Genomic DNA, 21,600 nt, shown 5'->3' on the forward strand with positions numbered 1-21,600 from the left:
TGACATTTTATGGTTCCTTTTGTAAGCAACCATACTTAGAAAACAAAACCTTAATGTACCAAAGTTTTGGCTAATACATCTTCTCTAAAATTTAGTAGTAATGGTGCTCAGAAAAAAGATGAAATTATAAATAGCTAAAAATATCAACAGTATATTACACATTAGGAACAATTGTTGTACATTTTCCAAAGAGTCTGAGGGTAAAGAACATTCTTCACCCAAAATATTAAACTAAAAGTTCTTTCCAAAAACTTTGGTAAGTGCTTTGTAGTGAAACACAATTTCTTAAGTTATTTCATGCCTTTAATGCCATGCCATAGCACAAATCTGCTGCCATGATATGGGCTGTATTTTCATTTGAAAACATGGTGCACTCTTCAAATGGGTGTCTTCCCAAATCTCATATGCCATAAGTGGCAAACACTGAAGTGTCATTTAATTGCAGAAGATATTATGTATCAGGGAGAAGTGTCCAATCTAAGAATGAGTTAAGAGCATTTCGCCACATCTTTGTGACTGGTAGTAAATGTGCCTTGGCTTGGTAGTAGCAATTACAGACTGCAGCCACACAGCCCCTCACTTCAAGGCACTCCTCCTAACAGTGATGCAAGACTACAAACATACCCAGTGAGGAGCAGTTACCCTCTCCCCCTCATTCTCCTAGATAAAGAAAAGCTATGATACTAGTATCCTGCTCATCACACAGACAAATGTATCAATTCAATGTTAAACAATGGAAAGTTCAGATTGGAACATCAATAATATTATGAAAAGGTTAGATTGCTTTTCACCACAAAGGTGAGATGCTTAGTTGTATACAGGCACATCAAAAAGACTGTTATGCACTGAGCTTTCAGCAAAAGCCTTTGTCAGAAAAGAAGCAAAACACATATCGACACAAGAAGTCACACTTCACAGACACACATGACCATGATCTCCAACCACATGATCGGAAGGCATTTCTCATGCTGAACAAAAGCAGCAATTCAGAGTGGTACAGGAAATGGAGTGGGATACCAGGGTGTAGTGTCAGCAGACTTTGGAGGAGGGAGGGGCTTTGAGTGGGAAATGAGAGGGGTAAATTAGAGGAAAGACCAGCAAATGTGTTGCCAGGGAGTGACACATAATGAAGGTGACGGGCTTGCTTGAGTCGGGAGGAGATGATAGAACAGAGAGGGTGGAAACTGTTGGATGACGGCTGTGGGGACAGTACATTACTATAGGCTGAGGCTGGGACAATTTTGGGAGTGGAAAACGTATTGTAAGGATAACTCCCATCAGCACAGTTCAAAAAATTTTGTTGCAGAGGGGAGTATCTAGATGATATGGGTTGTGAAGCAGCCATTGAAATCAAGCATGTTTTGTTTGGATGCTAGTTGTGCCACAGGATAGTCCTCTTTATGTCTTGGTCACAGCTTGGCAGTGGCCATTGACCCTAGGATAGCTGATTGGTAATCTTAACAATATAATAAGTTGTGCAATGATTGCAGCAGAGCCAGTATATGACACGGCTCCTGTAACAGGTGACTGGCCTCTGACATAGGATAAGCCTGTGACAGGAGTGCAATAGGAATTACTTGGTGGGTGGATTAGACAGGCCTTGCATCTGAGTCTACCACAGGGATATGATCCCTGTGGCAAGGGATTGGGATTAAGAGTGACACAGAGATGGACTAGGATGTTGTGGAGGTTCAGTAGGAATGGCAGAACACCACATTAGGAGGAGTCGGAAAGAACTTGGGTAGGCTATCCCTCATATCAGGGCATGATGAGATAATCAAAGTCATGACAGAGGATGTGATTCAGTTGTTCCAGTCCAGGGTGGTATTGAGTGGCAAAGGTGTGCTCCTTTGTAGCTGGTTCTTAGGGATGGTGGGAGGACAGGGAGTTTTTTGGGTTCAGGATAACCAGGTGAAGTGGATGGGAGGGAAGGTGTTGGGGTTGTGAAGGAATGCGTATAAGGTCTCTTGGCCCTGAGTCCAGATAATGAAGATATCATCAGTGAACATGAACCAGACCAGGAGTTTGGGAGGCTATGAAGGTTTCCTCTATTTGGCCCACAAACAGGTTTGTGTAGGAGGGTCTGTGCATATACCCATCACAGTGCCACATGTTTGTTTGTATACCTTCCCCTCAAAAGAGAAGTAGTTGTGCATTGGGGTAAAGCTGTTAAGATGTATGAGAAGAAGGCAATGGGTCTGGGAGTCTGAAGGACTTTGGAAGAAGTAGTGTTCAATAGCACCAATGATCACGGGTGTGAGGGATGTTGGTGTATGGGGCAGTGGCATCAACAGCAGTGAGTAGGGATACAGGAGGTAAAGGTTTGGGAATAACAAAGAGTTGATGAAGGACGCGGTAAGTTTCTTTGATGTTGGAAGCTAGATTTTGGCCAGTTGGTTTGAAGTGTAGGTCAATGAGGGCCAAAATTCTTTCAGTGAAGGTACAACAAGAAGCTAGAATGAGGGTTCCAGGATTGTAGAGTTTATGGATTTTGGGGAGCATGTAGAAGGTGAGTGTGCAGTGTGTCATAGATGTGAGGAGATAAATGTATTTAGGGTAGAGGGAATGGAAAATGCTGGGTGTAGGGTGTGGGGACAGTATGTTTCCATAGGTTGAGGTCAGGATAATTACAGGAGTGGAGAATATGTTGTAAGGATAACTCCCATATGTGTTGTTCAGTAGAGCAGGTGGTTTAGGGGAAGATCCAAATGGCCTGGGTAGAAAGAAGCCATGAAAATCAGGCAAGTTACATTTAGCTACATGTTGTGCCACAGGGTGGTCCGCTTTACTCTTGGCCACATATTGGCAGTACCATTCATCCTGGTGATCAGAACCACCTCTGCAGATACTGCTACTATGCAATACCTACTACATACATCACAGCTGTAAAACTGAATCGCTTGTTCTCCAGCACCTGGAAGTGCATTCCACACATCACCTTCATAAGTTATACAACCTACTGACATCCTGGTACCAGCTTGTGGCACCACGATCACAACCCCTATCCTACCCACAGTGTTCCTCCTCATTTACCACTTGTAGCACCCAGACACTGTCTAGCTGATCCACTTGCCACATCCCAAAAAACTATGTACGAACACTCTGCTAAATATAGAGGTAATGCAGACCTGGAATTCTTTTCTTCACCTTTCCACCAAAATCCTCAACTCATATAAGTTTCAGCCCTATAGAGACACTTTACCTTCAACCCTACACTCAAATTTAAAAATGTTAGACTTGTCAAAGACCTGGTCTCCTTCTCCTGATCCCTGCAATGGAAGAGTGATGCCTAGGACTGGAAAAACAGAACCACATCTTCGTCTGAGCTTTGATAACCTATTGTCATATCCTGATATGAGTGACATCCTGGTGTAGATCTTTCCCACCCCTTCGTAAACTGGTGTTCTTGCACTACCCAACCCATAAAAGATCCTAGTCCATCACTATACCACTCCCAATCCCACATCTTGCCACAAGGCTCATATCCTTGTGGACCCAAGCACAAGACCTACCGAATCCACCCATCCAGCAGTTCCTATTCCAGTTTTGTCAAGTCTTATCCTGCCCCACCAGAGGCTGGGCTACCTGTGAAAGCACGTGTGTCATCTAACAGCTCTGCTGAAATCATTGCACTGCTTGTTATATTGGTATGACTACCAATCAGTTGTCCAACAGGATGAATGGATACTATTGAACTGTGGCCAAGAGCAAAGTGGACCACCCTGTGGCACAACAAACAGCTGAACACAACATTCTCAGTTTCAATGGCTGCTTCACAATCTGGACCATTTGGGTCCTCCCTTCTGTCACAAGCTTTTCTGAACTATGCAGGTGAGGTTATCCTCATAACAAATTCTCCATTCCTGAAATTGTACAGCCTGAACCTATAGTAATGCACTGCCCCACGCCCTCCAACCATAAATTTCTGCCCCCTTTGTCCATCACCTTCTACTAATTAAGTTTCTTTAACCCTCATAGTGTGCTGCTCTCTGGCAGCGCACCCGCTGATCTTTCCCCTTCTCCGCTCCTCTTCTTTTATGCTCTCCCCTCCCTCCTTGATCCCCCATAGCCTCCCAATGCTGCATCTGGCACCCTTGTCCTGCTGTCATCTAATCCCTGCATGCTCCATTACACAGCACTCTTCTCCTTCTCATCATTCCCTCCACCAGTCTCTGCTATCCCTCCCCCTCTCCATACCCCTTATCCCCTCCCCCTTCCCCCACTCTGTATTTCTGCTTTTGTTCAATGCAGGAGTTGTTTTCTGGCTGCACTGGCCAGTTGAAGTGGTCATATGTGCATGATGTGTGCCTGCTTCTGTTTATGTGTGTGTTTTATTTCAAGAAGATGGCTGTGACCAAAAGATCAATGCATAATAGTCTTTTGGTTGCCCCTTTCTGCAAGTCATCATCTTTATGGTCAGCAGCACTCTATATTTTTCAGTTCAATACTAATTAAAAGAAAGCCAGCTCATGTAATCAATATTGTCTGTTCTCTAGTTCATAGTGATTTACCTCTGGATTTCTTACCTCACAAATATGAAGATTAATCATTAACAGTGATTTATAATGTAACCAATAAAAGTACAAACTTTACAAACTTTTTCCTCCTCTGAAATATCCTCAGCAGTAAGCTCAAATTAATGTTTTGTATTTGATATTATTGCAATGAAACATCTGGTCAGAAATCAGCAAAATCCCATCAGTAAATGGAGAAGGGTTATATCTTTAGGCAGTGCAGTAGAGATTGTTCATGGAAGTATGACCTGACTTGTGTTACTCCTCAATGTTGACACTTCCTCAAAATATTTGGAAAAGTAATTTTTTTCTTAAATTGTTCCAAGTATGTTGCTGACATTTCAACCAAAATATAATATTCACAAACAAATTTAAATTGATATTCTCATAATTCTAGTGAGGCACAACACACCAACATTCATTATTTGATGTAATGATGGGTGGAGCTCAAAGCTAGAGGTCAATCATTATGAAATGAATAATTGTAACTAGTGAAGCTGGTGCCACTTGTCGTGAATAAAATATTTCAGTTTTGACTGCAACTCTTCGTGAATAAAATATTTCAGTTTTGACTGCAACTCTTCGTGAATAAAATATTTCAGTTTTGACTGCAACTCTTCTTGAAACTGAAAATGCCAGGTGTTTATGGACAGTGAAAGCTGCCACTTGTATAGTACCTTCAATTGTTGATCTTTTTCCACATGTTACTAGCCAATGTTTAAAACTGTTAAAATGGTAATACAGAAAATATATGTATGTTTCCTGCTTGACAGTAAGATAATATGTACAAATCCCATGTTGTTGTTGTGGTCTTCAGTCCTGAGACTGGTTTGATGCAGCTCTCCATGCTACTCTATCCTGTGCAAGCTTTTTCATCTCCCAGTACCTACTGCAACCTACATCCTTCTGAATCTGCTTAGTGTATTCATCTCTTGGTCTCCCTCTACGATTTTTACCCTCCACGCTGCCCTCAAATACTAAATTGGTGATCCCTTGATGCCTCAGAACATGTCCTACCAACCGATCCCTTCTTCTGGTCAAGTTGTGCCACAAACTTCTCTTCTCCCCAATCCTATTCAATACTTCCTCATTAGTTATGTGATCTACCCATCTAATCTTCAGCATTCTTTTGTAGCACCACATTTCGAAAGCTTCTATTCTCTTCTTGTCCAAACTATTTATCGTCCATGTTTCACTTCCATACATGGCTACACTCCATACGAATACTTTCAGAAATGACTTCCTGACACTTAAATCAATACTGGATGTTAACAAATTTCTCTTCTTCAGAAACGCTTTCCTTGCCATACAAGCTAGATTCTCTCAGTTAGATACATTGTAGGTAACAGGTACATGTTATAAAGTGCTAGTATTAGTGTGCTTGGTGATTAATAAACAGAATTTCAATACTTTTGAGTTTTATTTTGAAGAAATTGTGTTTTGTTCCCTGTATCTCTCTCCCTTCTTCAAAACTAATATTATTGTCCCTTCATTGCTCAGATCCTGAGTATGTTCTTCCACAATAATAGAACCCCTGTATGTAGAGAAAAAAGGGGGGAGGGTGTTTACCCTGCACTTCCAAAAGTATTGTTTCTCAGTTGGTTAATCCACCAATACAGTGCCCCAAATTCCTACAAGTCTCAGTACTCAGGAGGATGTCATCTCTTTCCCTAACTTTGTAAGCAAAAATTGGAGTCATTTCTTTGCAGGATACATATATGGAATGGCTTGAAGAGCACCCAAGGAATTGGAGTAGATGTCCCATCTACACCAGTGTTCTCCAAATTATATATATCTCTACATCATACATACTCCTCAGTAAATAGGTCTTGAGGATAATATCAAGATAAAGCAATAAGCAGCCAAGGCTGCTCCTGAAAATTACTCCAGATAATCTGAAACACCTTCTTACAATGTAGTAGCTGTAGCTCTTTAATATCCATGGTGGCAAAGGTTTGCTTTGCACCTTTCTCAAAATGCTTTGTAGCTCATATGCCTGTTGCTGAAATTCATTAGCATGAAGGGGATGATCAACCAGCTGAAGCTTTGAAGACTTTATATCAGAAAAAGGCTCTTGTGCCACAAAGACTCATTACTGGATGGACAGTGTGAAATAAACCAGCCATTTTAGTTTTGTTTTACATTTCTGTTTTGAAAGTTCTGTAATTCCAATGGTATCTAATAAGTGATTTCATGTAATATATTAAATCTCATAAAATTTGTGAATCCATTCGTGTACTGGTAGGTCAAGCTTGTCCAATATATGTTCGCAATATTTTGCATTTACAAATGAAGCCATAATTAAGAAAATTTGGGCTAGCATTGTTATCTTTCAGTATTTTATATAATATGATGTATATCCTATGTAAAAGTCTTTTTTTTTATTGTATACACCAGTGTCAGGTTTTGTGGATAGTTACTAACAAAATTGTTAAACTTTTAATTGTTAATTTAATAAATTTGCACTTTAGCTTTGTTGACTTGATTGTTAAGAAACATATAGATAGTAGGAGCACAAGGCTCAAGGGGGTCAGTTGGACACAGTTTTGAGATGCAACCACTGTATTGTACGTATGTGCAATAATCTAATGGTTGTAATACAGTATTGTGACTATATAGCCTGTTATGTGGAGTGGGCTCCCACTAAGAAGAAGTGGTGCAGTTTGTCATAAATAAACCAATTTAAAACGATTTGGTACCTGGATTATTTCATGGAATTTGCACAAACTTGATCCAGTTAGCAGATGAAATGGACCAAGGCAACGACTATTTCAGCAGCAACAATAGCAGCAGCGGCAGGAAGCAGATTTCTCTGAGTTACACTGAACTAAGATACATATAAGAAATCAACTGAACTATATATGTGTCACTGCAGAACTAATTACTAAAGTGTAATGTTTTGGAAACTGTTTTAGCAGTAAACATTTACATTTGTCTCAAAGTAAGTCTTTGAGTGGTGGAGGCCAGCATGATCAGTAAGAAACACCCCCATGATTACAGGTGTCTTGAATGTCTATGGAACACAAGAATAATTTTTGAGTTTTTTGTGGTTAAATCAAATAATCTCTTTTCGATGTTAAAAATATTGCCCCAGCAAAATTTCACTGTCTCCCCACGTAACGTAACAAAGAAGTTTCATTACAAGTGAAAGCACATAGAGGCTATCTGTAGAGCAGGCATTTGACAGAAACTCTCATGGTGGACAGTGCCAATGACCATTACATTTACAGGTGTTGCTAATACATATAACTGATGCCCATTATAAACATCCAAATATATGCTGCTAGACTGCTTGATGATGTTCATTCCCTTCATGGACAGTACTGAACCAGAGGGATGTAACCTCCTGAACAGTGAAGGTTACATGTAATCCATACTCTGGAGAGACATAAAAACTTCCCCAAAATAGTCATGAAGGATATCAGACCATACATCATTGCTCACATTTATAGTCCTCTTTTCATCAAGTAATGTAAAGTCCATGTCTACTACTGAAGAGCGTGTTTCTGTGCATATACTAAAAAAATATACTTCCTTAAAATGTGGCATAATGAAGCAGTTTTATTATAAGGTCATATTGTGGAAAGTACTCCAGCCTTAGTAAAGAGTTACAAAATCCACTGCCAACCAAAAAGAAGTGCGGTACCTAGGAGATATGGCCAAATGCCAATAGAATTTTGTACATACGCACGCCATCAGCAGGTATGCAAATGATTCGAGGTACAATCTCTGTGATACAGTATTGCCAGGAGCTGACAGGATTTGAAAGGGCCTCATTGTGGGTCTGCATTTGGGCAGCTGATTGAATAGTGCAATACACAGTTTTGTGGGGCAGTTCGATGTGACAGTGGTTCAGTGTTGGACTGTATGGTGGTGAGCACAGGCCTACTTTGTGACATGACAGCCTATATTTGACTGTGGGTGTGTTTTGGCCATGAGCAGCATTCAGTTTGCACACATTCTACGATGCAGACTCTGTGCAAGCACGCCTCTGGCCAAGGTTGGGTGGCATACAGCAGCTCTCAGTGCCATGTAATTCAGTGGTGGGGACAGCACACATTGGCTTCTGTCAGATTCAAATGAGTGGATTTTAAGTCAGTTCTGCCACCAGCACACCCAAAGGGTTATTTTAAATGGTTTGTATTTGCACGCCTAAAGCAGAAACCGTAACTGATACAGCAAATGACAATATATCAAATCAAACAGGAGATCGACACGATTTTGCCAGTATGCAGATATGATTTGTAATTAATATATGTGAGAATATACAGCATAAAGATGATTTTGTAACTGAAATGCAGCAAATCTCTAATAACTTTTATAATACTTAAGGTACGATAGAGATCAAACACTCAAATTGTAGCTCTTAGTAATGCACATTGACTGAACTACTCACATGTGTCACATCATAATTAATTAAGCTGTGAGACACTTATTAATTGAACTTTAATTAAAAATTCTGCAAATAATTAATTACAAGACACATACACAGTCAGCAAGGCAGTATACATTGGCGCACATTCTTACACACCACATCCAACATTTAATTTATAAGATTTATATTTTATTGTGTTTTTAATCAATTGTTTATAAAGTTGCATAGTTTCATGCATGACTTAAAAACCATTACACTTATCATTATTGTGATTAATTCAATGACAAGAGAGATTATAAACTGATTTTAGCACTGCAATAAAACTTTGCATTTGTTTAACTTTAAATTTTGTGCAAACTAATTAAGTGTAATGTATCACTCTTGTTTAAAATTTTAGCGTGCAGCTAGTGATGCATTCAGAATTTTCATATCATTAATTTATAAAAAGTTTTGAAGCAGGCTGCTGAAAGTTCAAAATCATTAAGTGACACACATGCAGGGTGTTTGTATGGAGGGGAGCTCCATGGCATTAAAAGGGTGGCGCCCATCTTGCAGTCATGGTTTGGTACGAGTTTGAAGAGGCAAGACCTGAGAGGTGATTTACTTATGCACATTTCCAGTGATAGGAATTTTTTGCATCAATAGTCATGACCCTTAGGAATATATCACATGGGTTTCTTGAGGTCTTGGAATTTTTCTGCAGTTGTCAAGACTCTGATTTTTTTCCTGCCAGAAGTTCAGCAGGAATTGTATTTTTGTGAGTGAAGTTGATTAGGACTCTGAATTTGGACACTCCATCTGGACTGTAACTCATTTTGCCAGTGTGGGACTTTGAATACTTTCTGCTAATAAACAACACTTAGGTTTAGTGCATCGTGTGTTGATTAGACTTCTATTAAGATGTGTTAGTGTAGAGTTTAGCTTAATTTTAGCTATGAACACTGTCTTACTTGTATTTCATTTAATTTTTTTTATTTATTATGTTATATAGCGAGTTTACTAACCATTATATGTGGGGGTGAGCTATTCTCAAATCACTTAATTCATAGTCGTTTCCACCAGCCTGTGAAATAATGTGTGAATTTTAAAGGCAATTAACTTGCAATGGTTGAACTAGAGACCATCATAGTTGAGGTACATTATTTAATGTCAGTTGCATCTATGTTCAATCTAGTAATTATTTGTCTGATTAATACATCAGAGTCAAAGTTATTAGTTTATTTTGTATACGAGCACATAATAACTAGGCGAGACCTTAAGTTATTCTTGGAATTAGATAGTGAGAGCCGTTAATGTCATTCTGATAATGGAGGATCACAGAACTGTGCACCAAGCACATCATAACCCTCTCACATCTGCACCATCTGAGAACAATTAACAGCCTCCTGCAACATCCTGTGTAATCCCACACCATTGGTCAGAGACAGCAGCAGTTGGTTTAAGAAATTACCACCCCACACTTAGGCTGCCGTTAGCACTACAACATAATGCAAACTGCTGCATCTGGATTGGTACCATGACTGGGATGACTGAATGGCACTACTTTGAGTTTCGTGATGAACTGCAGTTTTGCACTACCCTGGATGACTATCACCAGTAAGTATGACAATCACCTGGGTAGAGGTCCCATACTTCCAGTGTTTTGAGGAAGCACAATGGTGTTGCTCCTAGTGCCATAGCATGGCAAGCCGTTGGATATGACTTCAGATCATGTTCGATAGTTGTAATGTAACTGGCAAGTGACCTCATTTTTGCCAGTAGTTGGTGTACTTGGCACACACAAATACTCAGAGTAAACATTACACTCGGACAATCAGATTGCTCAAAACACAAAAATACTTCACAAATCACATAAATTTTGGTTTTCTATGGTATGATTAAATCAATTATAGAACATTAATTCACTTAGGTGCAAATATACTAAAATATGTATTTCGGAATGTGAAATGTTGTATTCACTTTAAGGTTGAGGGAAACTTTTGCAGTGATTGAAATCTATCATTATCACTATTTAAGTATATATTACATTTTAATTTAAAAAATTTCTGCAGAGTAAATGTCATGAAATACTACTGACTTATAAACTGCACCTTTTGATGTAAACAGTTGATATGTAGTTGTAGCATCTTTGAGTTGTGATGCTACATAAGCATCCCTTGCCACTTTGTATCTGAGTTGATTTGCAGCATGTGTTAATGTTGGCCAGTAATCTGGACTCTGTTTTGTTCTGTTATAAGAAGTAGCATGTTCTGGTATTACTTGTGAATCGTGATCAGAAATAAACATATGTGGGATATCTACAACTTTTAATTCAAATATGCACCACAGATAGGAAACATTTTTATCCTACTGTAACCAAAAGCAAGGAATTATATCTCTTAAACTATTGAGCCTACTTGCAGAAGAAGAAACTACATTGAATTATGGCACAAGAGTTAAGGATCTTAACAGACTGGAAAGATAGGGCATGGGAGATTTGTTTTTGTGCAAGGTTGGGAGGATAATTATGGTCTATGAAGGCTTCAGTGAGACCCTCAGTATATTTCGGGAGGGACCACTCATCACTGCAGATGCGATGGCTGTGGTTGGCTAGGCTGTATGGAAAGGACTTCTTGGTATGGAGTGGGTGGCAGCTGTCGAAGTGGGGGTGTTGCTGGTGGCTAGTAGGTTTGATATGGATTGAGTTACTGATGTAGCCATTTTTGGGGTGAAGGTCAACATCTAGGAAGGTGGCTTGTTGGGTTAAGTAGGACCAGATGAAGCAAATGGGGGAGAAGTTGTTGTGGTTCTGGAGGAATGTGGATAGGGTGTCCTCACCCTCAGTCCAGATCGCAAAGATGTCACCAATGAATATGAATCAGGTGAGGGGTTTAGGATTCTGGGTGTTTAGGAAGGATTCCTCTAGATGGCCTATGAATAGGTTGGCAAAGGATGGTGCCATTTTGGTGCTCATAGCCGTACTTTGGACTTGTTTGTAGATATTGCCTTCAAAGGAGAAATAATTGGGGGTGAGGATAGACACACATCAAAGAAAGTTTTGCATCACCCCGGTTCCCAGAACTCCTGAAGATAGATGTTGACTGTGGATAGTGGATATTGTATCACAGACACAGTCCCTTTGACTGTTCAGAGATATGTCACTAAACCTGTCCAACCATGCATGAGCAGTGCCTATTAGACAGAGGTTGTCTGACAGATGATCAGTTCCAGTCATTCCACCACGAAGGAGGTACATGGCTCGTGCTGTCTGTAGTTCAACCATTCCTAGACAATCAACACAGCAGTTTGATCATGTCTGCATTGTTACTTTGTGCCAGGAAGGGCTCTCAATAAGGGAAGTATCCAGGTGTCTTGGAGTGAACTAAAGCGATGTTGTTCAGACATGGAGGAGATACATAGAGACAGGAACTGTCGATGACGTGCCTCGCTCAGGCTGCCCAAGGTCTACTACTGCAGTGGATGAGTGCTACCTACGAATTATGGCTCAGAGGAACCTTCACAGCAACGCCACCATGTTGAATAATGCTTTTTGTGCAGCCTCAGGACGTCATGTTATGACTCAAACTGTGCGCAATAGGCTGCATGATGCGCAACTTCACTACTGACATCCTTGGCAAGATGTCACCAATGAATCTGAACCAGGTGAGGGGTTTAGGATTCTGGGTGTTTAGGAAGGATTCCTCTAGATGGCCTATGAATAGGTTGGCAAAGGATGGTGCCATTTTGGTGCTCATAGCCGTACTTTGCAAAAATGACACCATGCAGAGCAGTACAGATGGGCCCAGCAACATGCCAAACCGACCGCTCAGGACTGGCATCATGTTCTCTTCACCAATGAGTGTTGCATATGCCTTCAACCAGACAATTGTTGGAGACATGTTTGGAAGCAACCCGGTCAGGCTGAACACCTTAGATACACTGTCCAGTGAGTGCAGCAAGGTGGAGGTTCCCTGCTGTTTTGGGCTAGCATTATGTGGGGCTGACTTATGACACTGGTGGTCATGGAAGGCGCCATAATGGCTGTACGATATGTGAATGCCATCCTTCAACCGACAGCACAACCATATCGACAGCATATTGGTGAGGCATTCATCTTCATGGATGACAATTTGCACCCCCCCCCCCCCTCGTGCACATCTTGTGAATGACTTCCTTCAGGATCACAGAATCACTCGACTAGAGTGGCCAGCATGTTCTCCAGACATAAACCCTATCAAACGTGCCTGGAATAGATTGAAAAGGGCTCGTTATGGATGACATGACCAACTAACCACTCTGAGGGATCTACGCCAAACCGCCATTGAGGAGTGGGACAATTTGGACCAACAGTGCCTTGATGAACTTGTGGATAGTATGCCACAACAAATACAGGCATGCGTCAATGCAAGAGGATGTGCCACTGGGTATTAGAGGTACCAGTGTGTACAGAAATCTGGACCATCACCTCTGAAGGTCTCGCTGTATGGTGGTACAACATGCAATGTGTGATTTTCATTAGCATTAAAAAAGGCAGAAATGATGTTTATGGTGATCTCTTTTCCAATTTTCTGCATAGGTTCCGGAACTCTTGGGAACCTTTTTTGACGTGTGTAGTTGGTCATGGCAACCAGGAAGGAGGTCGCTGGTTTGGAATCTGTCCAGTGTTGGGAAAGGTAGTGTTCAATAGTGGTAAGGCCATGGGCATTAGGGATGTTAGTTTAATAATATTGTTACAATTATCTATCATGTAATATTATTGCAACAAATTATTATAATATGTATTTGTAAATGACTCCTGGTGATCTTTGTTCACACCATCAACAGGTGAATCAGGACTGTACAAAAAAAAAACAAAAAACAGAGGGGGAAATGTTAATTATTAAAGGGAAAATGAAGTGGTATCATAGCACAGCAAAATACAGAGGTTGAATACTGCCGGTAACTCAAAAAGCGGGACAGGATAAAAAGTAAGTCTCTCAAGGCTAACGGGTTATCAGTTTGGAATCATATCATACTTAATTGAATAACCGGCATCTAGGCACAAGTTCTCATTAACTGCATGGTGAGCTTTTCATATAACAGTTTACATGAGTACAGTAGGTTCTATACCAACATAAAGTCAACCGTCACATTTTGTATCACTCACTCAGTAATTTGCAGAGCAGACACACCAGCTTGTTAATGTAGGCAGAGGTGCGTCATTTCCAAGAACAGTCTATTACCATTTACTGCAGGAAATACTTTGGGAAAAATGTGCCCTGCAGGACATGCCTCATCACACAGAGCATGAGTGCTGCAAGGGGTAGAAGAGTTAATTATAAGCAGGAAAGCCAATGATTTGTTCTTCTCCAATGAAACTTTGTTTAGTATTGTTGCAAATAAAAGGTAGAACAAAGTTTGGCACAACCTGACTTAAGAATTCCCTGCATTGCAGGCAAAACATTTGTAAAATTTTCACTGTTAAGACTTCCAATCACCTTATTTAAAGTATGAGGATTGCATACTAGAATACGGAGGATGTTTCACAGCCTTATTTTCTGCAATTTCTGCATGACATTCTCAATGTTATTTACCATAATAATGCATATTCTAATATAATACATTATACAAAGGAAAGCTCTGTGTGGTATGGACATTGTTTCTTTTCTTGAATGATCCTCATACTTATCACAACTTGTACCAACTTTGAATTTGGATTTCTATCATGAAGCACTAGTCCACATACTTGTTTTCCACATGTGATAGCACAAGAAATAGGAATATATGTACTCAGTACCAAATATGGGACCTATATGAAGAAGGTCATCTTGCAACACTAAACATATCACAAAGAAACAGCATCATACCCTACACTTAATTAGCATTTTGTGCACTCTGTTCCTCACATTGTAATAAGGCTACTGTGATCTCAGATTGTAGTGAGTCTACTGGGTACTGTGAAGTTACAGTCATAATTTACATTTCCCCATTTCTATGATATGTATCTTTCATCTGGTTCATAATGAATATATCCTTCAAGGAGAAATTTCCATGCCCTGTAGTGTAAATGCTTCCCTTAATTTTGTGAATGAAAGAGAATGTTTTAAATCTTTTAGAAGGTTTTCTTTTTATGTCACATTTACTGGTTACTTTTCAAGTGAATTTGAACTCACAGAGAAATTAACAAAGTTCATCAAAAGTGTGATTTATTTGACTGCTTATATTACTTTCTTGGACAACAGCAACAGAGAACACTATCTTTACTGTTTATAAGTAGAGGTACAAAATACTTTAAATCCTAAAGTTCATTTCATATTTTTTCATTGTTTCCCATACTTCAGACCTTTCATCAAGTCTCTCAAATTTCTTTAAAAACTTTATGAATACACTAGTGAATTTCTTTTGTCAATGATCTTGACACACCATGAAGATAGTATTATACAGATTATCCTTCTATCAAGTAATATCATTGCAGCAAATTACTATAAAATGTATTTGTGAGTGACTTTTGGTGATCTCTGTAGTTTGTGTGGTATATAGTTATGACTTTTCTTATTACAACCAAATAAAAATGACTTTACAATAATACAATGTGTATTTTGCAGAAGCTAACCTATGGTGCATTCTTCAGGAATATAAACTGAATTAAATTGTGTATAGATCTGAGAATTAATGTCTGTTTGACTACAAGTGAAATTATTTAAAAAGGAAAAATACAACATGTTGAGTGACATCTACATAATGATAATTTAATGCTACCATTTTGCTCACCTGTAATTGTTTATTGATCTGATGAAATTACAGTTTCCATGAGACATAAGAGTCACAAATTATCTTTGATAATGACAGAAATTGAAGAAATTAGAAAAAATTTGTGTCACAGACTGGATATGAACCCAGGCCTTCTGCTCAGTAGGCAGATGTATTAACAATTACACAACTGTAGCAGTATGGTTACACAGCCACATGGTCTACCTTAAGTAGTAGGGTATTAGAGTCTGCATTCAGCATGGCAACAGAGCAGACGTGCTAGCATTTTTCATGTGTGGAGTGAGAGCTCACCTTTCTGACAGCCGTTGCTTATGTGCTGGCTTAGCGTCTATGATACATAACAAACCATTACCATAAATCTTCACTCCAAGTTACTTTCTGCTATGACTATGCCTGACCTAAAGCACTTGAGGTTGAACATTTTCTGTGAGATGAAGTCAAAATCCCAGCAACCAACATTATAGGAGTACACTTGTCAATCGTGAATAGCATGGTCTTATGTTAAAACCATTAACAATGCAACATGTGGATTTATCTTATACAAGACCAAACAGTGCTCCGCTTCTGTCATGCTGATGGCAAAATCGGGACAGTGACCACTGACCACACAGACTTGGGCATGAGTATGACATTCATTTTCAAATTGCAATTCAAACTTCCACCAGAGGAAGCTGTTGCAGCACAGTACATGGCCATTCTGTGAAGGATAGGACACAGTTTTGGAAATATGCTCTAAATGGTATGCAACAGGTCACCATGGATCTCTGAAACCATGTCCTGTTCTATCAACAGATTGGTGTATGCAGTCCAATAATTAAGTATGACGGTCAGACTTGCACCCATTCCAGGTGCGGCAAATAAGGCCACCTTAGATCTAAATGCCTACAACAGTGCATTAAGCAACTTCCAGTGAGCAGAAAACCATCTGCACTGCAAACAATGGTACTACTGGTAACCTATGCCACTGCTGTCACTTCTGATGCCTCATGATGACACACATAGGCCACAATTGAGCCATATCATAGCCCAATGGAGGGCGCCTTGGATGGCCCACCACCTCATCCGGCTGTTGACTACCTTCTGACGGTATCAACATTGCTGCCCACTGACCCAACCCATGACAATAAGATTGAGATCAACCCACTCATCATCCCTTTTGTGGCCTTCTTGTCAGATTGACATGACTCCTTGCCGTTGTTGGACATGAAAGGTCGCACAAGGAAACAAGGTTCTCTGAAATGTCACAAGAGAAGGCACTGAGCCATCGCCTGTCAACAAGAGACATTGTAGGCCAAAGACGAAGCCACCATCTACTGGAACAATGCTCACAAAATTGCCACCACCGAAGGATACGATGTGAGCGCAGTGACATCCACTGATGTGGTTATACTCAACCCCTAAAACACCATAAGGGTGCCAAAGCATTTAATGGACATAGCGCATCTGGAACTAGACCAAGAACCACTACACCATCTTTCGAGGACAAAATGGATGATACACTGATGCTCTCGTCTGCAGCATGACACAAAGAGGTAAGTATAGATGTCTCTGTCATGTAAAGAAGTTTTATTGTTGATTGAAGTTAGACAGTGTTATCCTAGTTACTCATTGGGAAAGTTAGGAAAGACACTGTGATAGACAACAAGTTTTGATGGGAACAGTTAATTTGCATGTTGATTTGTTTAAGTGGAAGAGTGAGAACCTTTAATATGACTACAAGTATATTCTGAAGTTGTGTAATAATACAATACTAGGTGGTCTTAATAAGTTCCATATGAGACAATATTATTTTTAGCACAATTAAGGTCAGTCTTTTAATCAAGTCTTTTCAATATAATATTGCTACACAAAAACTGAAACATGTACTTCATCAAAAAACATGAAAACAAGGTAAAATGAAAGTTTTTGCATAAATACATTTTAATAAAGAAAAAATACTTACATCATAAAATGTATCAGATTCATATAAGCCTCCACCCCAGACACGTAGCATGTTCATGTTTGCTTCCTTTGCTGAGTTAAGCAAGTATTTGATCTTCGTCTCATTGTAGCTCATTTCAGATAGAATGTTGGATGGGATCCAGTTTGATCCTTTTGCAAATACTGGTACACCATTTACAAGAAAATAAAAAGTTAACCCTGTGGCAATATAACATAATAATTATTGAGTTTGCCAGTGAACCCATGTCAAGCTGTCAAATAAAACAACACTTTAAAACATCAAAATTGTAATTTCTGGGCACAGTTCTACATGTGTGTGTGAATGGATAAAAGGCTAAGCAACTGCTTGTGATAAGCACGAGATCTGGACTTGAGTCCTAGTCCTGCAAAAATTTTCATTTCTCATGACATATTCATAAAAACACACAAGAATGGATTTTAGCAACTAATGTACGTTAAAAATGAAGATCTGAGAGTCTTCTATTATGTTTAGCCATAAGAAAACTGTATCTTGTGATACATTATAAATGCAGCATGTAAAATATAACTAGGCAGGAAACAGCTTTAACAACAGAAATAAATCTAAAAATTAAGAAAAAAAATCACTTGTAGGTCCAAAAACTCTACATTATTGTACCTGACGTGTTCACCTTGATGATTGGTTCTTGGATAATCATGACACTCCTGAAGCCAATTTTCTTTGTTACTTGACTTTGTATTTTGTGGTTTCCATATGTAACTATTAGCTTGTACAGTGGTTGTTGACCATACCCAGCTGGCCACCAGGTTTCAACATAATCCTGCAAATAATAGTTGAAAATTAAAATAATATTAAGATAATGTAGCATAGGTGTTAATTTTGTCTCTATGTATTAAACAGCCCCATAACATTTATCAGAAAACAGTAAATTTTTATACTATGCTTTAGTAACTGGAATCAAAAGAAATTGTCTTGGGAGATATTAGCACATCTGCTTCTTTCCAAAGCCCAAAGACTTTTCAAAGAAACTGTATGTAACACAGTAACATACATGGTGTTACAAAAAGGTAAGGCCAAACTTTCAGGAAACATTCCTCACACACAAATAAAGAAAAGATGTTATGTGGACATGTGTCCGGAAACACTTAATTTCCATGTTAGAGCTCATTTCAGTTTCGTCAGTATGTACTGTACTTCCTCGATTCACCACCAGTTGGCCCAATTGAAAGAAGGTAATGTTGACTTCGGTGCTTGTGTTGACATGCGACTCATTGCTCTACAGTACTAGTGTCAAGCACATCAGTACGTAGCATCAACAGGTTAGTGTTCATCATGAACGTGGTTTTTTGCAGTCAGTGCAATGTTTACAAATGCGGAGTTGGCAGATGCCCATTTGATGTATGGATTAGCACAGGGCAATAGCCGTGGCGTGGTACGTTTGTATCGAGACAGATTTCCAGAACAAAGGTGTCCCAACAGGAAGATGTTCGAAGCAATTGATCGGCGTCTTAGGGAGCACGGAACATTCCAGCCTATGACTTGCGACTAGGGAAGACCTAGAACGACGAGGACACCTGCAATGAATGAGGCAATTCTTCGTGCAGTTGACGATAACCCTAATGTCAACGTCAGAGAAGTTGCTGCTGTACAAGGTAACGTTGACCACGTCACTGTATGGAGAGTGCTACGGGAGAACCAGTTGTTTCTGTACCATGTACAGCGTGTGCAGGCACTATCAGCAGCTGATTGGCCTCCACGGGTACACTTCTGTGAATGCTTCATCCAACAATGTGTCAATCCTCATTTCAGTGCAAATGTTCTCTTTACGGATGAGGCTTCATTCCAACGTGATTAAATTGTAAATTTTCACAATCAACATGTGTGGGCTGACGAGAATCCGCACGCAATAGTGCAATCACGTCATCAACGCAGATTTTCTGTGAATGTTTGGGCAGGCATTGTTGGTGATGGCTTGATTGGGCCCCATGTTCTTCCACCTACGCTCAATGGAGCATGTTATCATGATTTCATACGGGATACTCTACCTGTGCTGCTAGAACATGTGCCTTTACAAGCATGACACAACATGTGGTTCATGCATGATGGAGCTTCTGCACATTTCAGTCTAAGTGTTCATACGCTTCTCAACAACAGATTCTGTGTCCGATGGATTGGTAAGGCGGACCAATTCCATGGCCTCCACGCTCTCCTGACCTCAACCCTCTTGACTTTCATTTATGGAGGCATTTGAAAGCTCTTGCCTACGCATCCCCGGTACCAAATGTAGAGACTCTTCATGCTCGTATTGTGGACAGCTGTGATACAATACACCATTCTCCAGGGCTGCATCAGCGCATCAGGGATTCCATGTGATGAAGGGTGGATGCATGTATCCTTGCTAACGGAGAACATTTTGAACATTTCCTGTAACAAAGTGTTTGAAGTCATGCTGGTACATTCTGTTGCTGTGTGTTTGCATTCCATGATTAATGTGATTTGAAGAGAAGTAATAAAATGAGCTCTAACATGGAAAGTAAGTGTTTCCGGACACATGTCCACATATTTTCTTTCTTTGTGTGTGAGGAATGTTTCCTGAAAGTTTGGCCATACCATTTTGTAACACCCTGTATAATAACTAAGTAGATAAAAATTCAATAATATGCAAGTTCTGTAAATCTCCTTTAATTGATTCAACTGTGCTTTTTTGAGAAAAATTGCATACTAGACAAAACACTTTTCTACCTCCTTTCACAAAATTTTATTAATTTTATATGACCTAGCTTTTGGGCTGTAATTCCAATTCCAGTACACAAATGATTTTAAAGATGCAATCCAGCAAAGCTAAACATGTCAGCTTCTTCATCCTTCAGTTCTCATTGTACACTATAAAAGTTATCTCTTCTGACTATTTTGACACAGTTGCATTTGTACTGTACAACCAGATGAAATTCATTAAGACAGTATTTACCTAACTAATAAACATACATTGGAGTAGAGCTTTGTGGACGGGAATGGGTATTTCTGTGATTACCTGTTTACGAATGAAGACACCGTAATTCACCTCCTCTAGAAGTTGCATTGTCTAAAAGGGGTGAATAACCAAAATGTGTCTGCTCACTCAATAATTAATGTCAGATAAACACAGCTGGTTTTTTTATTTATAATATTTATAATTGAGTGTGTCTTTCCCCTTTTTTCAACTGCTCTTAGGGCTTCTACATTTACTACATATTTGTTGTTCTGGTTTAAGCAGTGTTCAGCATTGGATGAATCTGTCTTCTTTAGTCTCCAGTTTCTATTGTGTACTATTCATGATGGCAGTTGTTTATCTTTTGAACTGAACAAACTTCTTCCTAATGTCTCTGACACATACAAGAATGTGAAGCAACCCTTTGCCTTTAAAATGTTCTTATCCTTTTAGAAATTTTAGTTGTGGAAGGTAACTACACAATTTCTTTTTTGGTGTATCTATTTTATTCACTGGGTACAGTAGAGATCTGGCTTGCTTCCTCAGATGTTATTGGGGATGGAGTGACTATGTTCAGCTGCTCTTCTGGACAACATTCTGTAAACACAATAACTGCAACTCAATATATATACAACCTTTCACAGAAATGCTTTAGAATATGCCGTATACATCAAAAGAGAGTAATTCTGAATTTTTTGAAATTCATATCTGTTAACTTGTTTACCAAAGCGATATTAATGCTGTATTTCCCTTCAAAGTTCAGTTTTTTCTTCATGATGTCACTGATCCTTGTGGCAATATTGTGCATTGGTGTCTGTACTGAAGATACCATTGATTGGATTGGTACTTCTGGTTTGTAGAGTTTGGATTAGCCATATAGCCAAGGAGATCTACAATTCATTTGAGGAATCTTCTTACAAACATGTTTAGAAAAGATATTGGAGCACTTATTTATTAACTGCTTAGCTTGAATCATATTGCAGACAAGGAACTTAAAACTAAGACTGAAAGCAGTAATGATTGTGACTAAAGGAAATGAAGGAGGAGCTATAGTACAGTTAAATAAAGCAGATTATATAAACAAAGTGAAAGA

The 21,600-nt window shown here is 39.3% G+C and overlaps 1 protein-coding gene across 2 annotated transcripts in view; it reads right to left on the reverse strand.

The window, feature by feature from the left end:
• LOC126484756 (beta-mannosidase) overlaps positions 1–21,600 on the reverse strand; it is a 254,100-nt gene that overhangs the window by 95,642 nt on the left and 136,858 nt on the right. For both annotated transcript variants that reach the window (XM_050108354.1, XM_050108362.1), the window contains 2 exons: positions 18,197–18,359; positions 17,561–17,757 (listed from right to left, as the gene is read on the reverse strand). In XM_050108354.1, coding sequence (XP_049964311.1) covers positions 17,561–17,757; positions 18,197–18,359 — 360 coding nt within the window. The remainder of the gene's footprint in view (positions 1–17,560; positions 17,758–18,196; positions 18,360–21,600) is intronic.

This window comes from Schistocerca serialis, chromosome 1 (assembly GCF_023864345.2).
Source record: "Schistocerca serialis cubense isolate TAMUIC-IGC-003099 chromosome 1, iqSchSeri2.2, whole genome shotgun sequence".
Lineage (NCBI taxonomy): Eukaryota > Metazoa > Arthropoda > Insecta > Orthoptera > Acrididae > Schistocerca > Schistocerca serialis.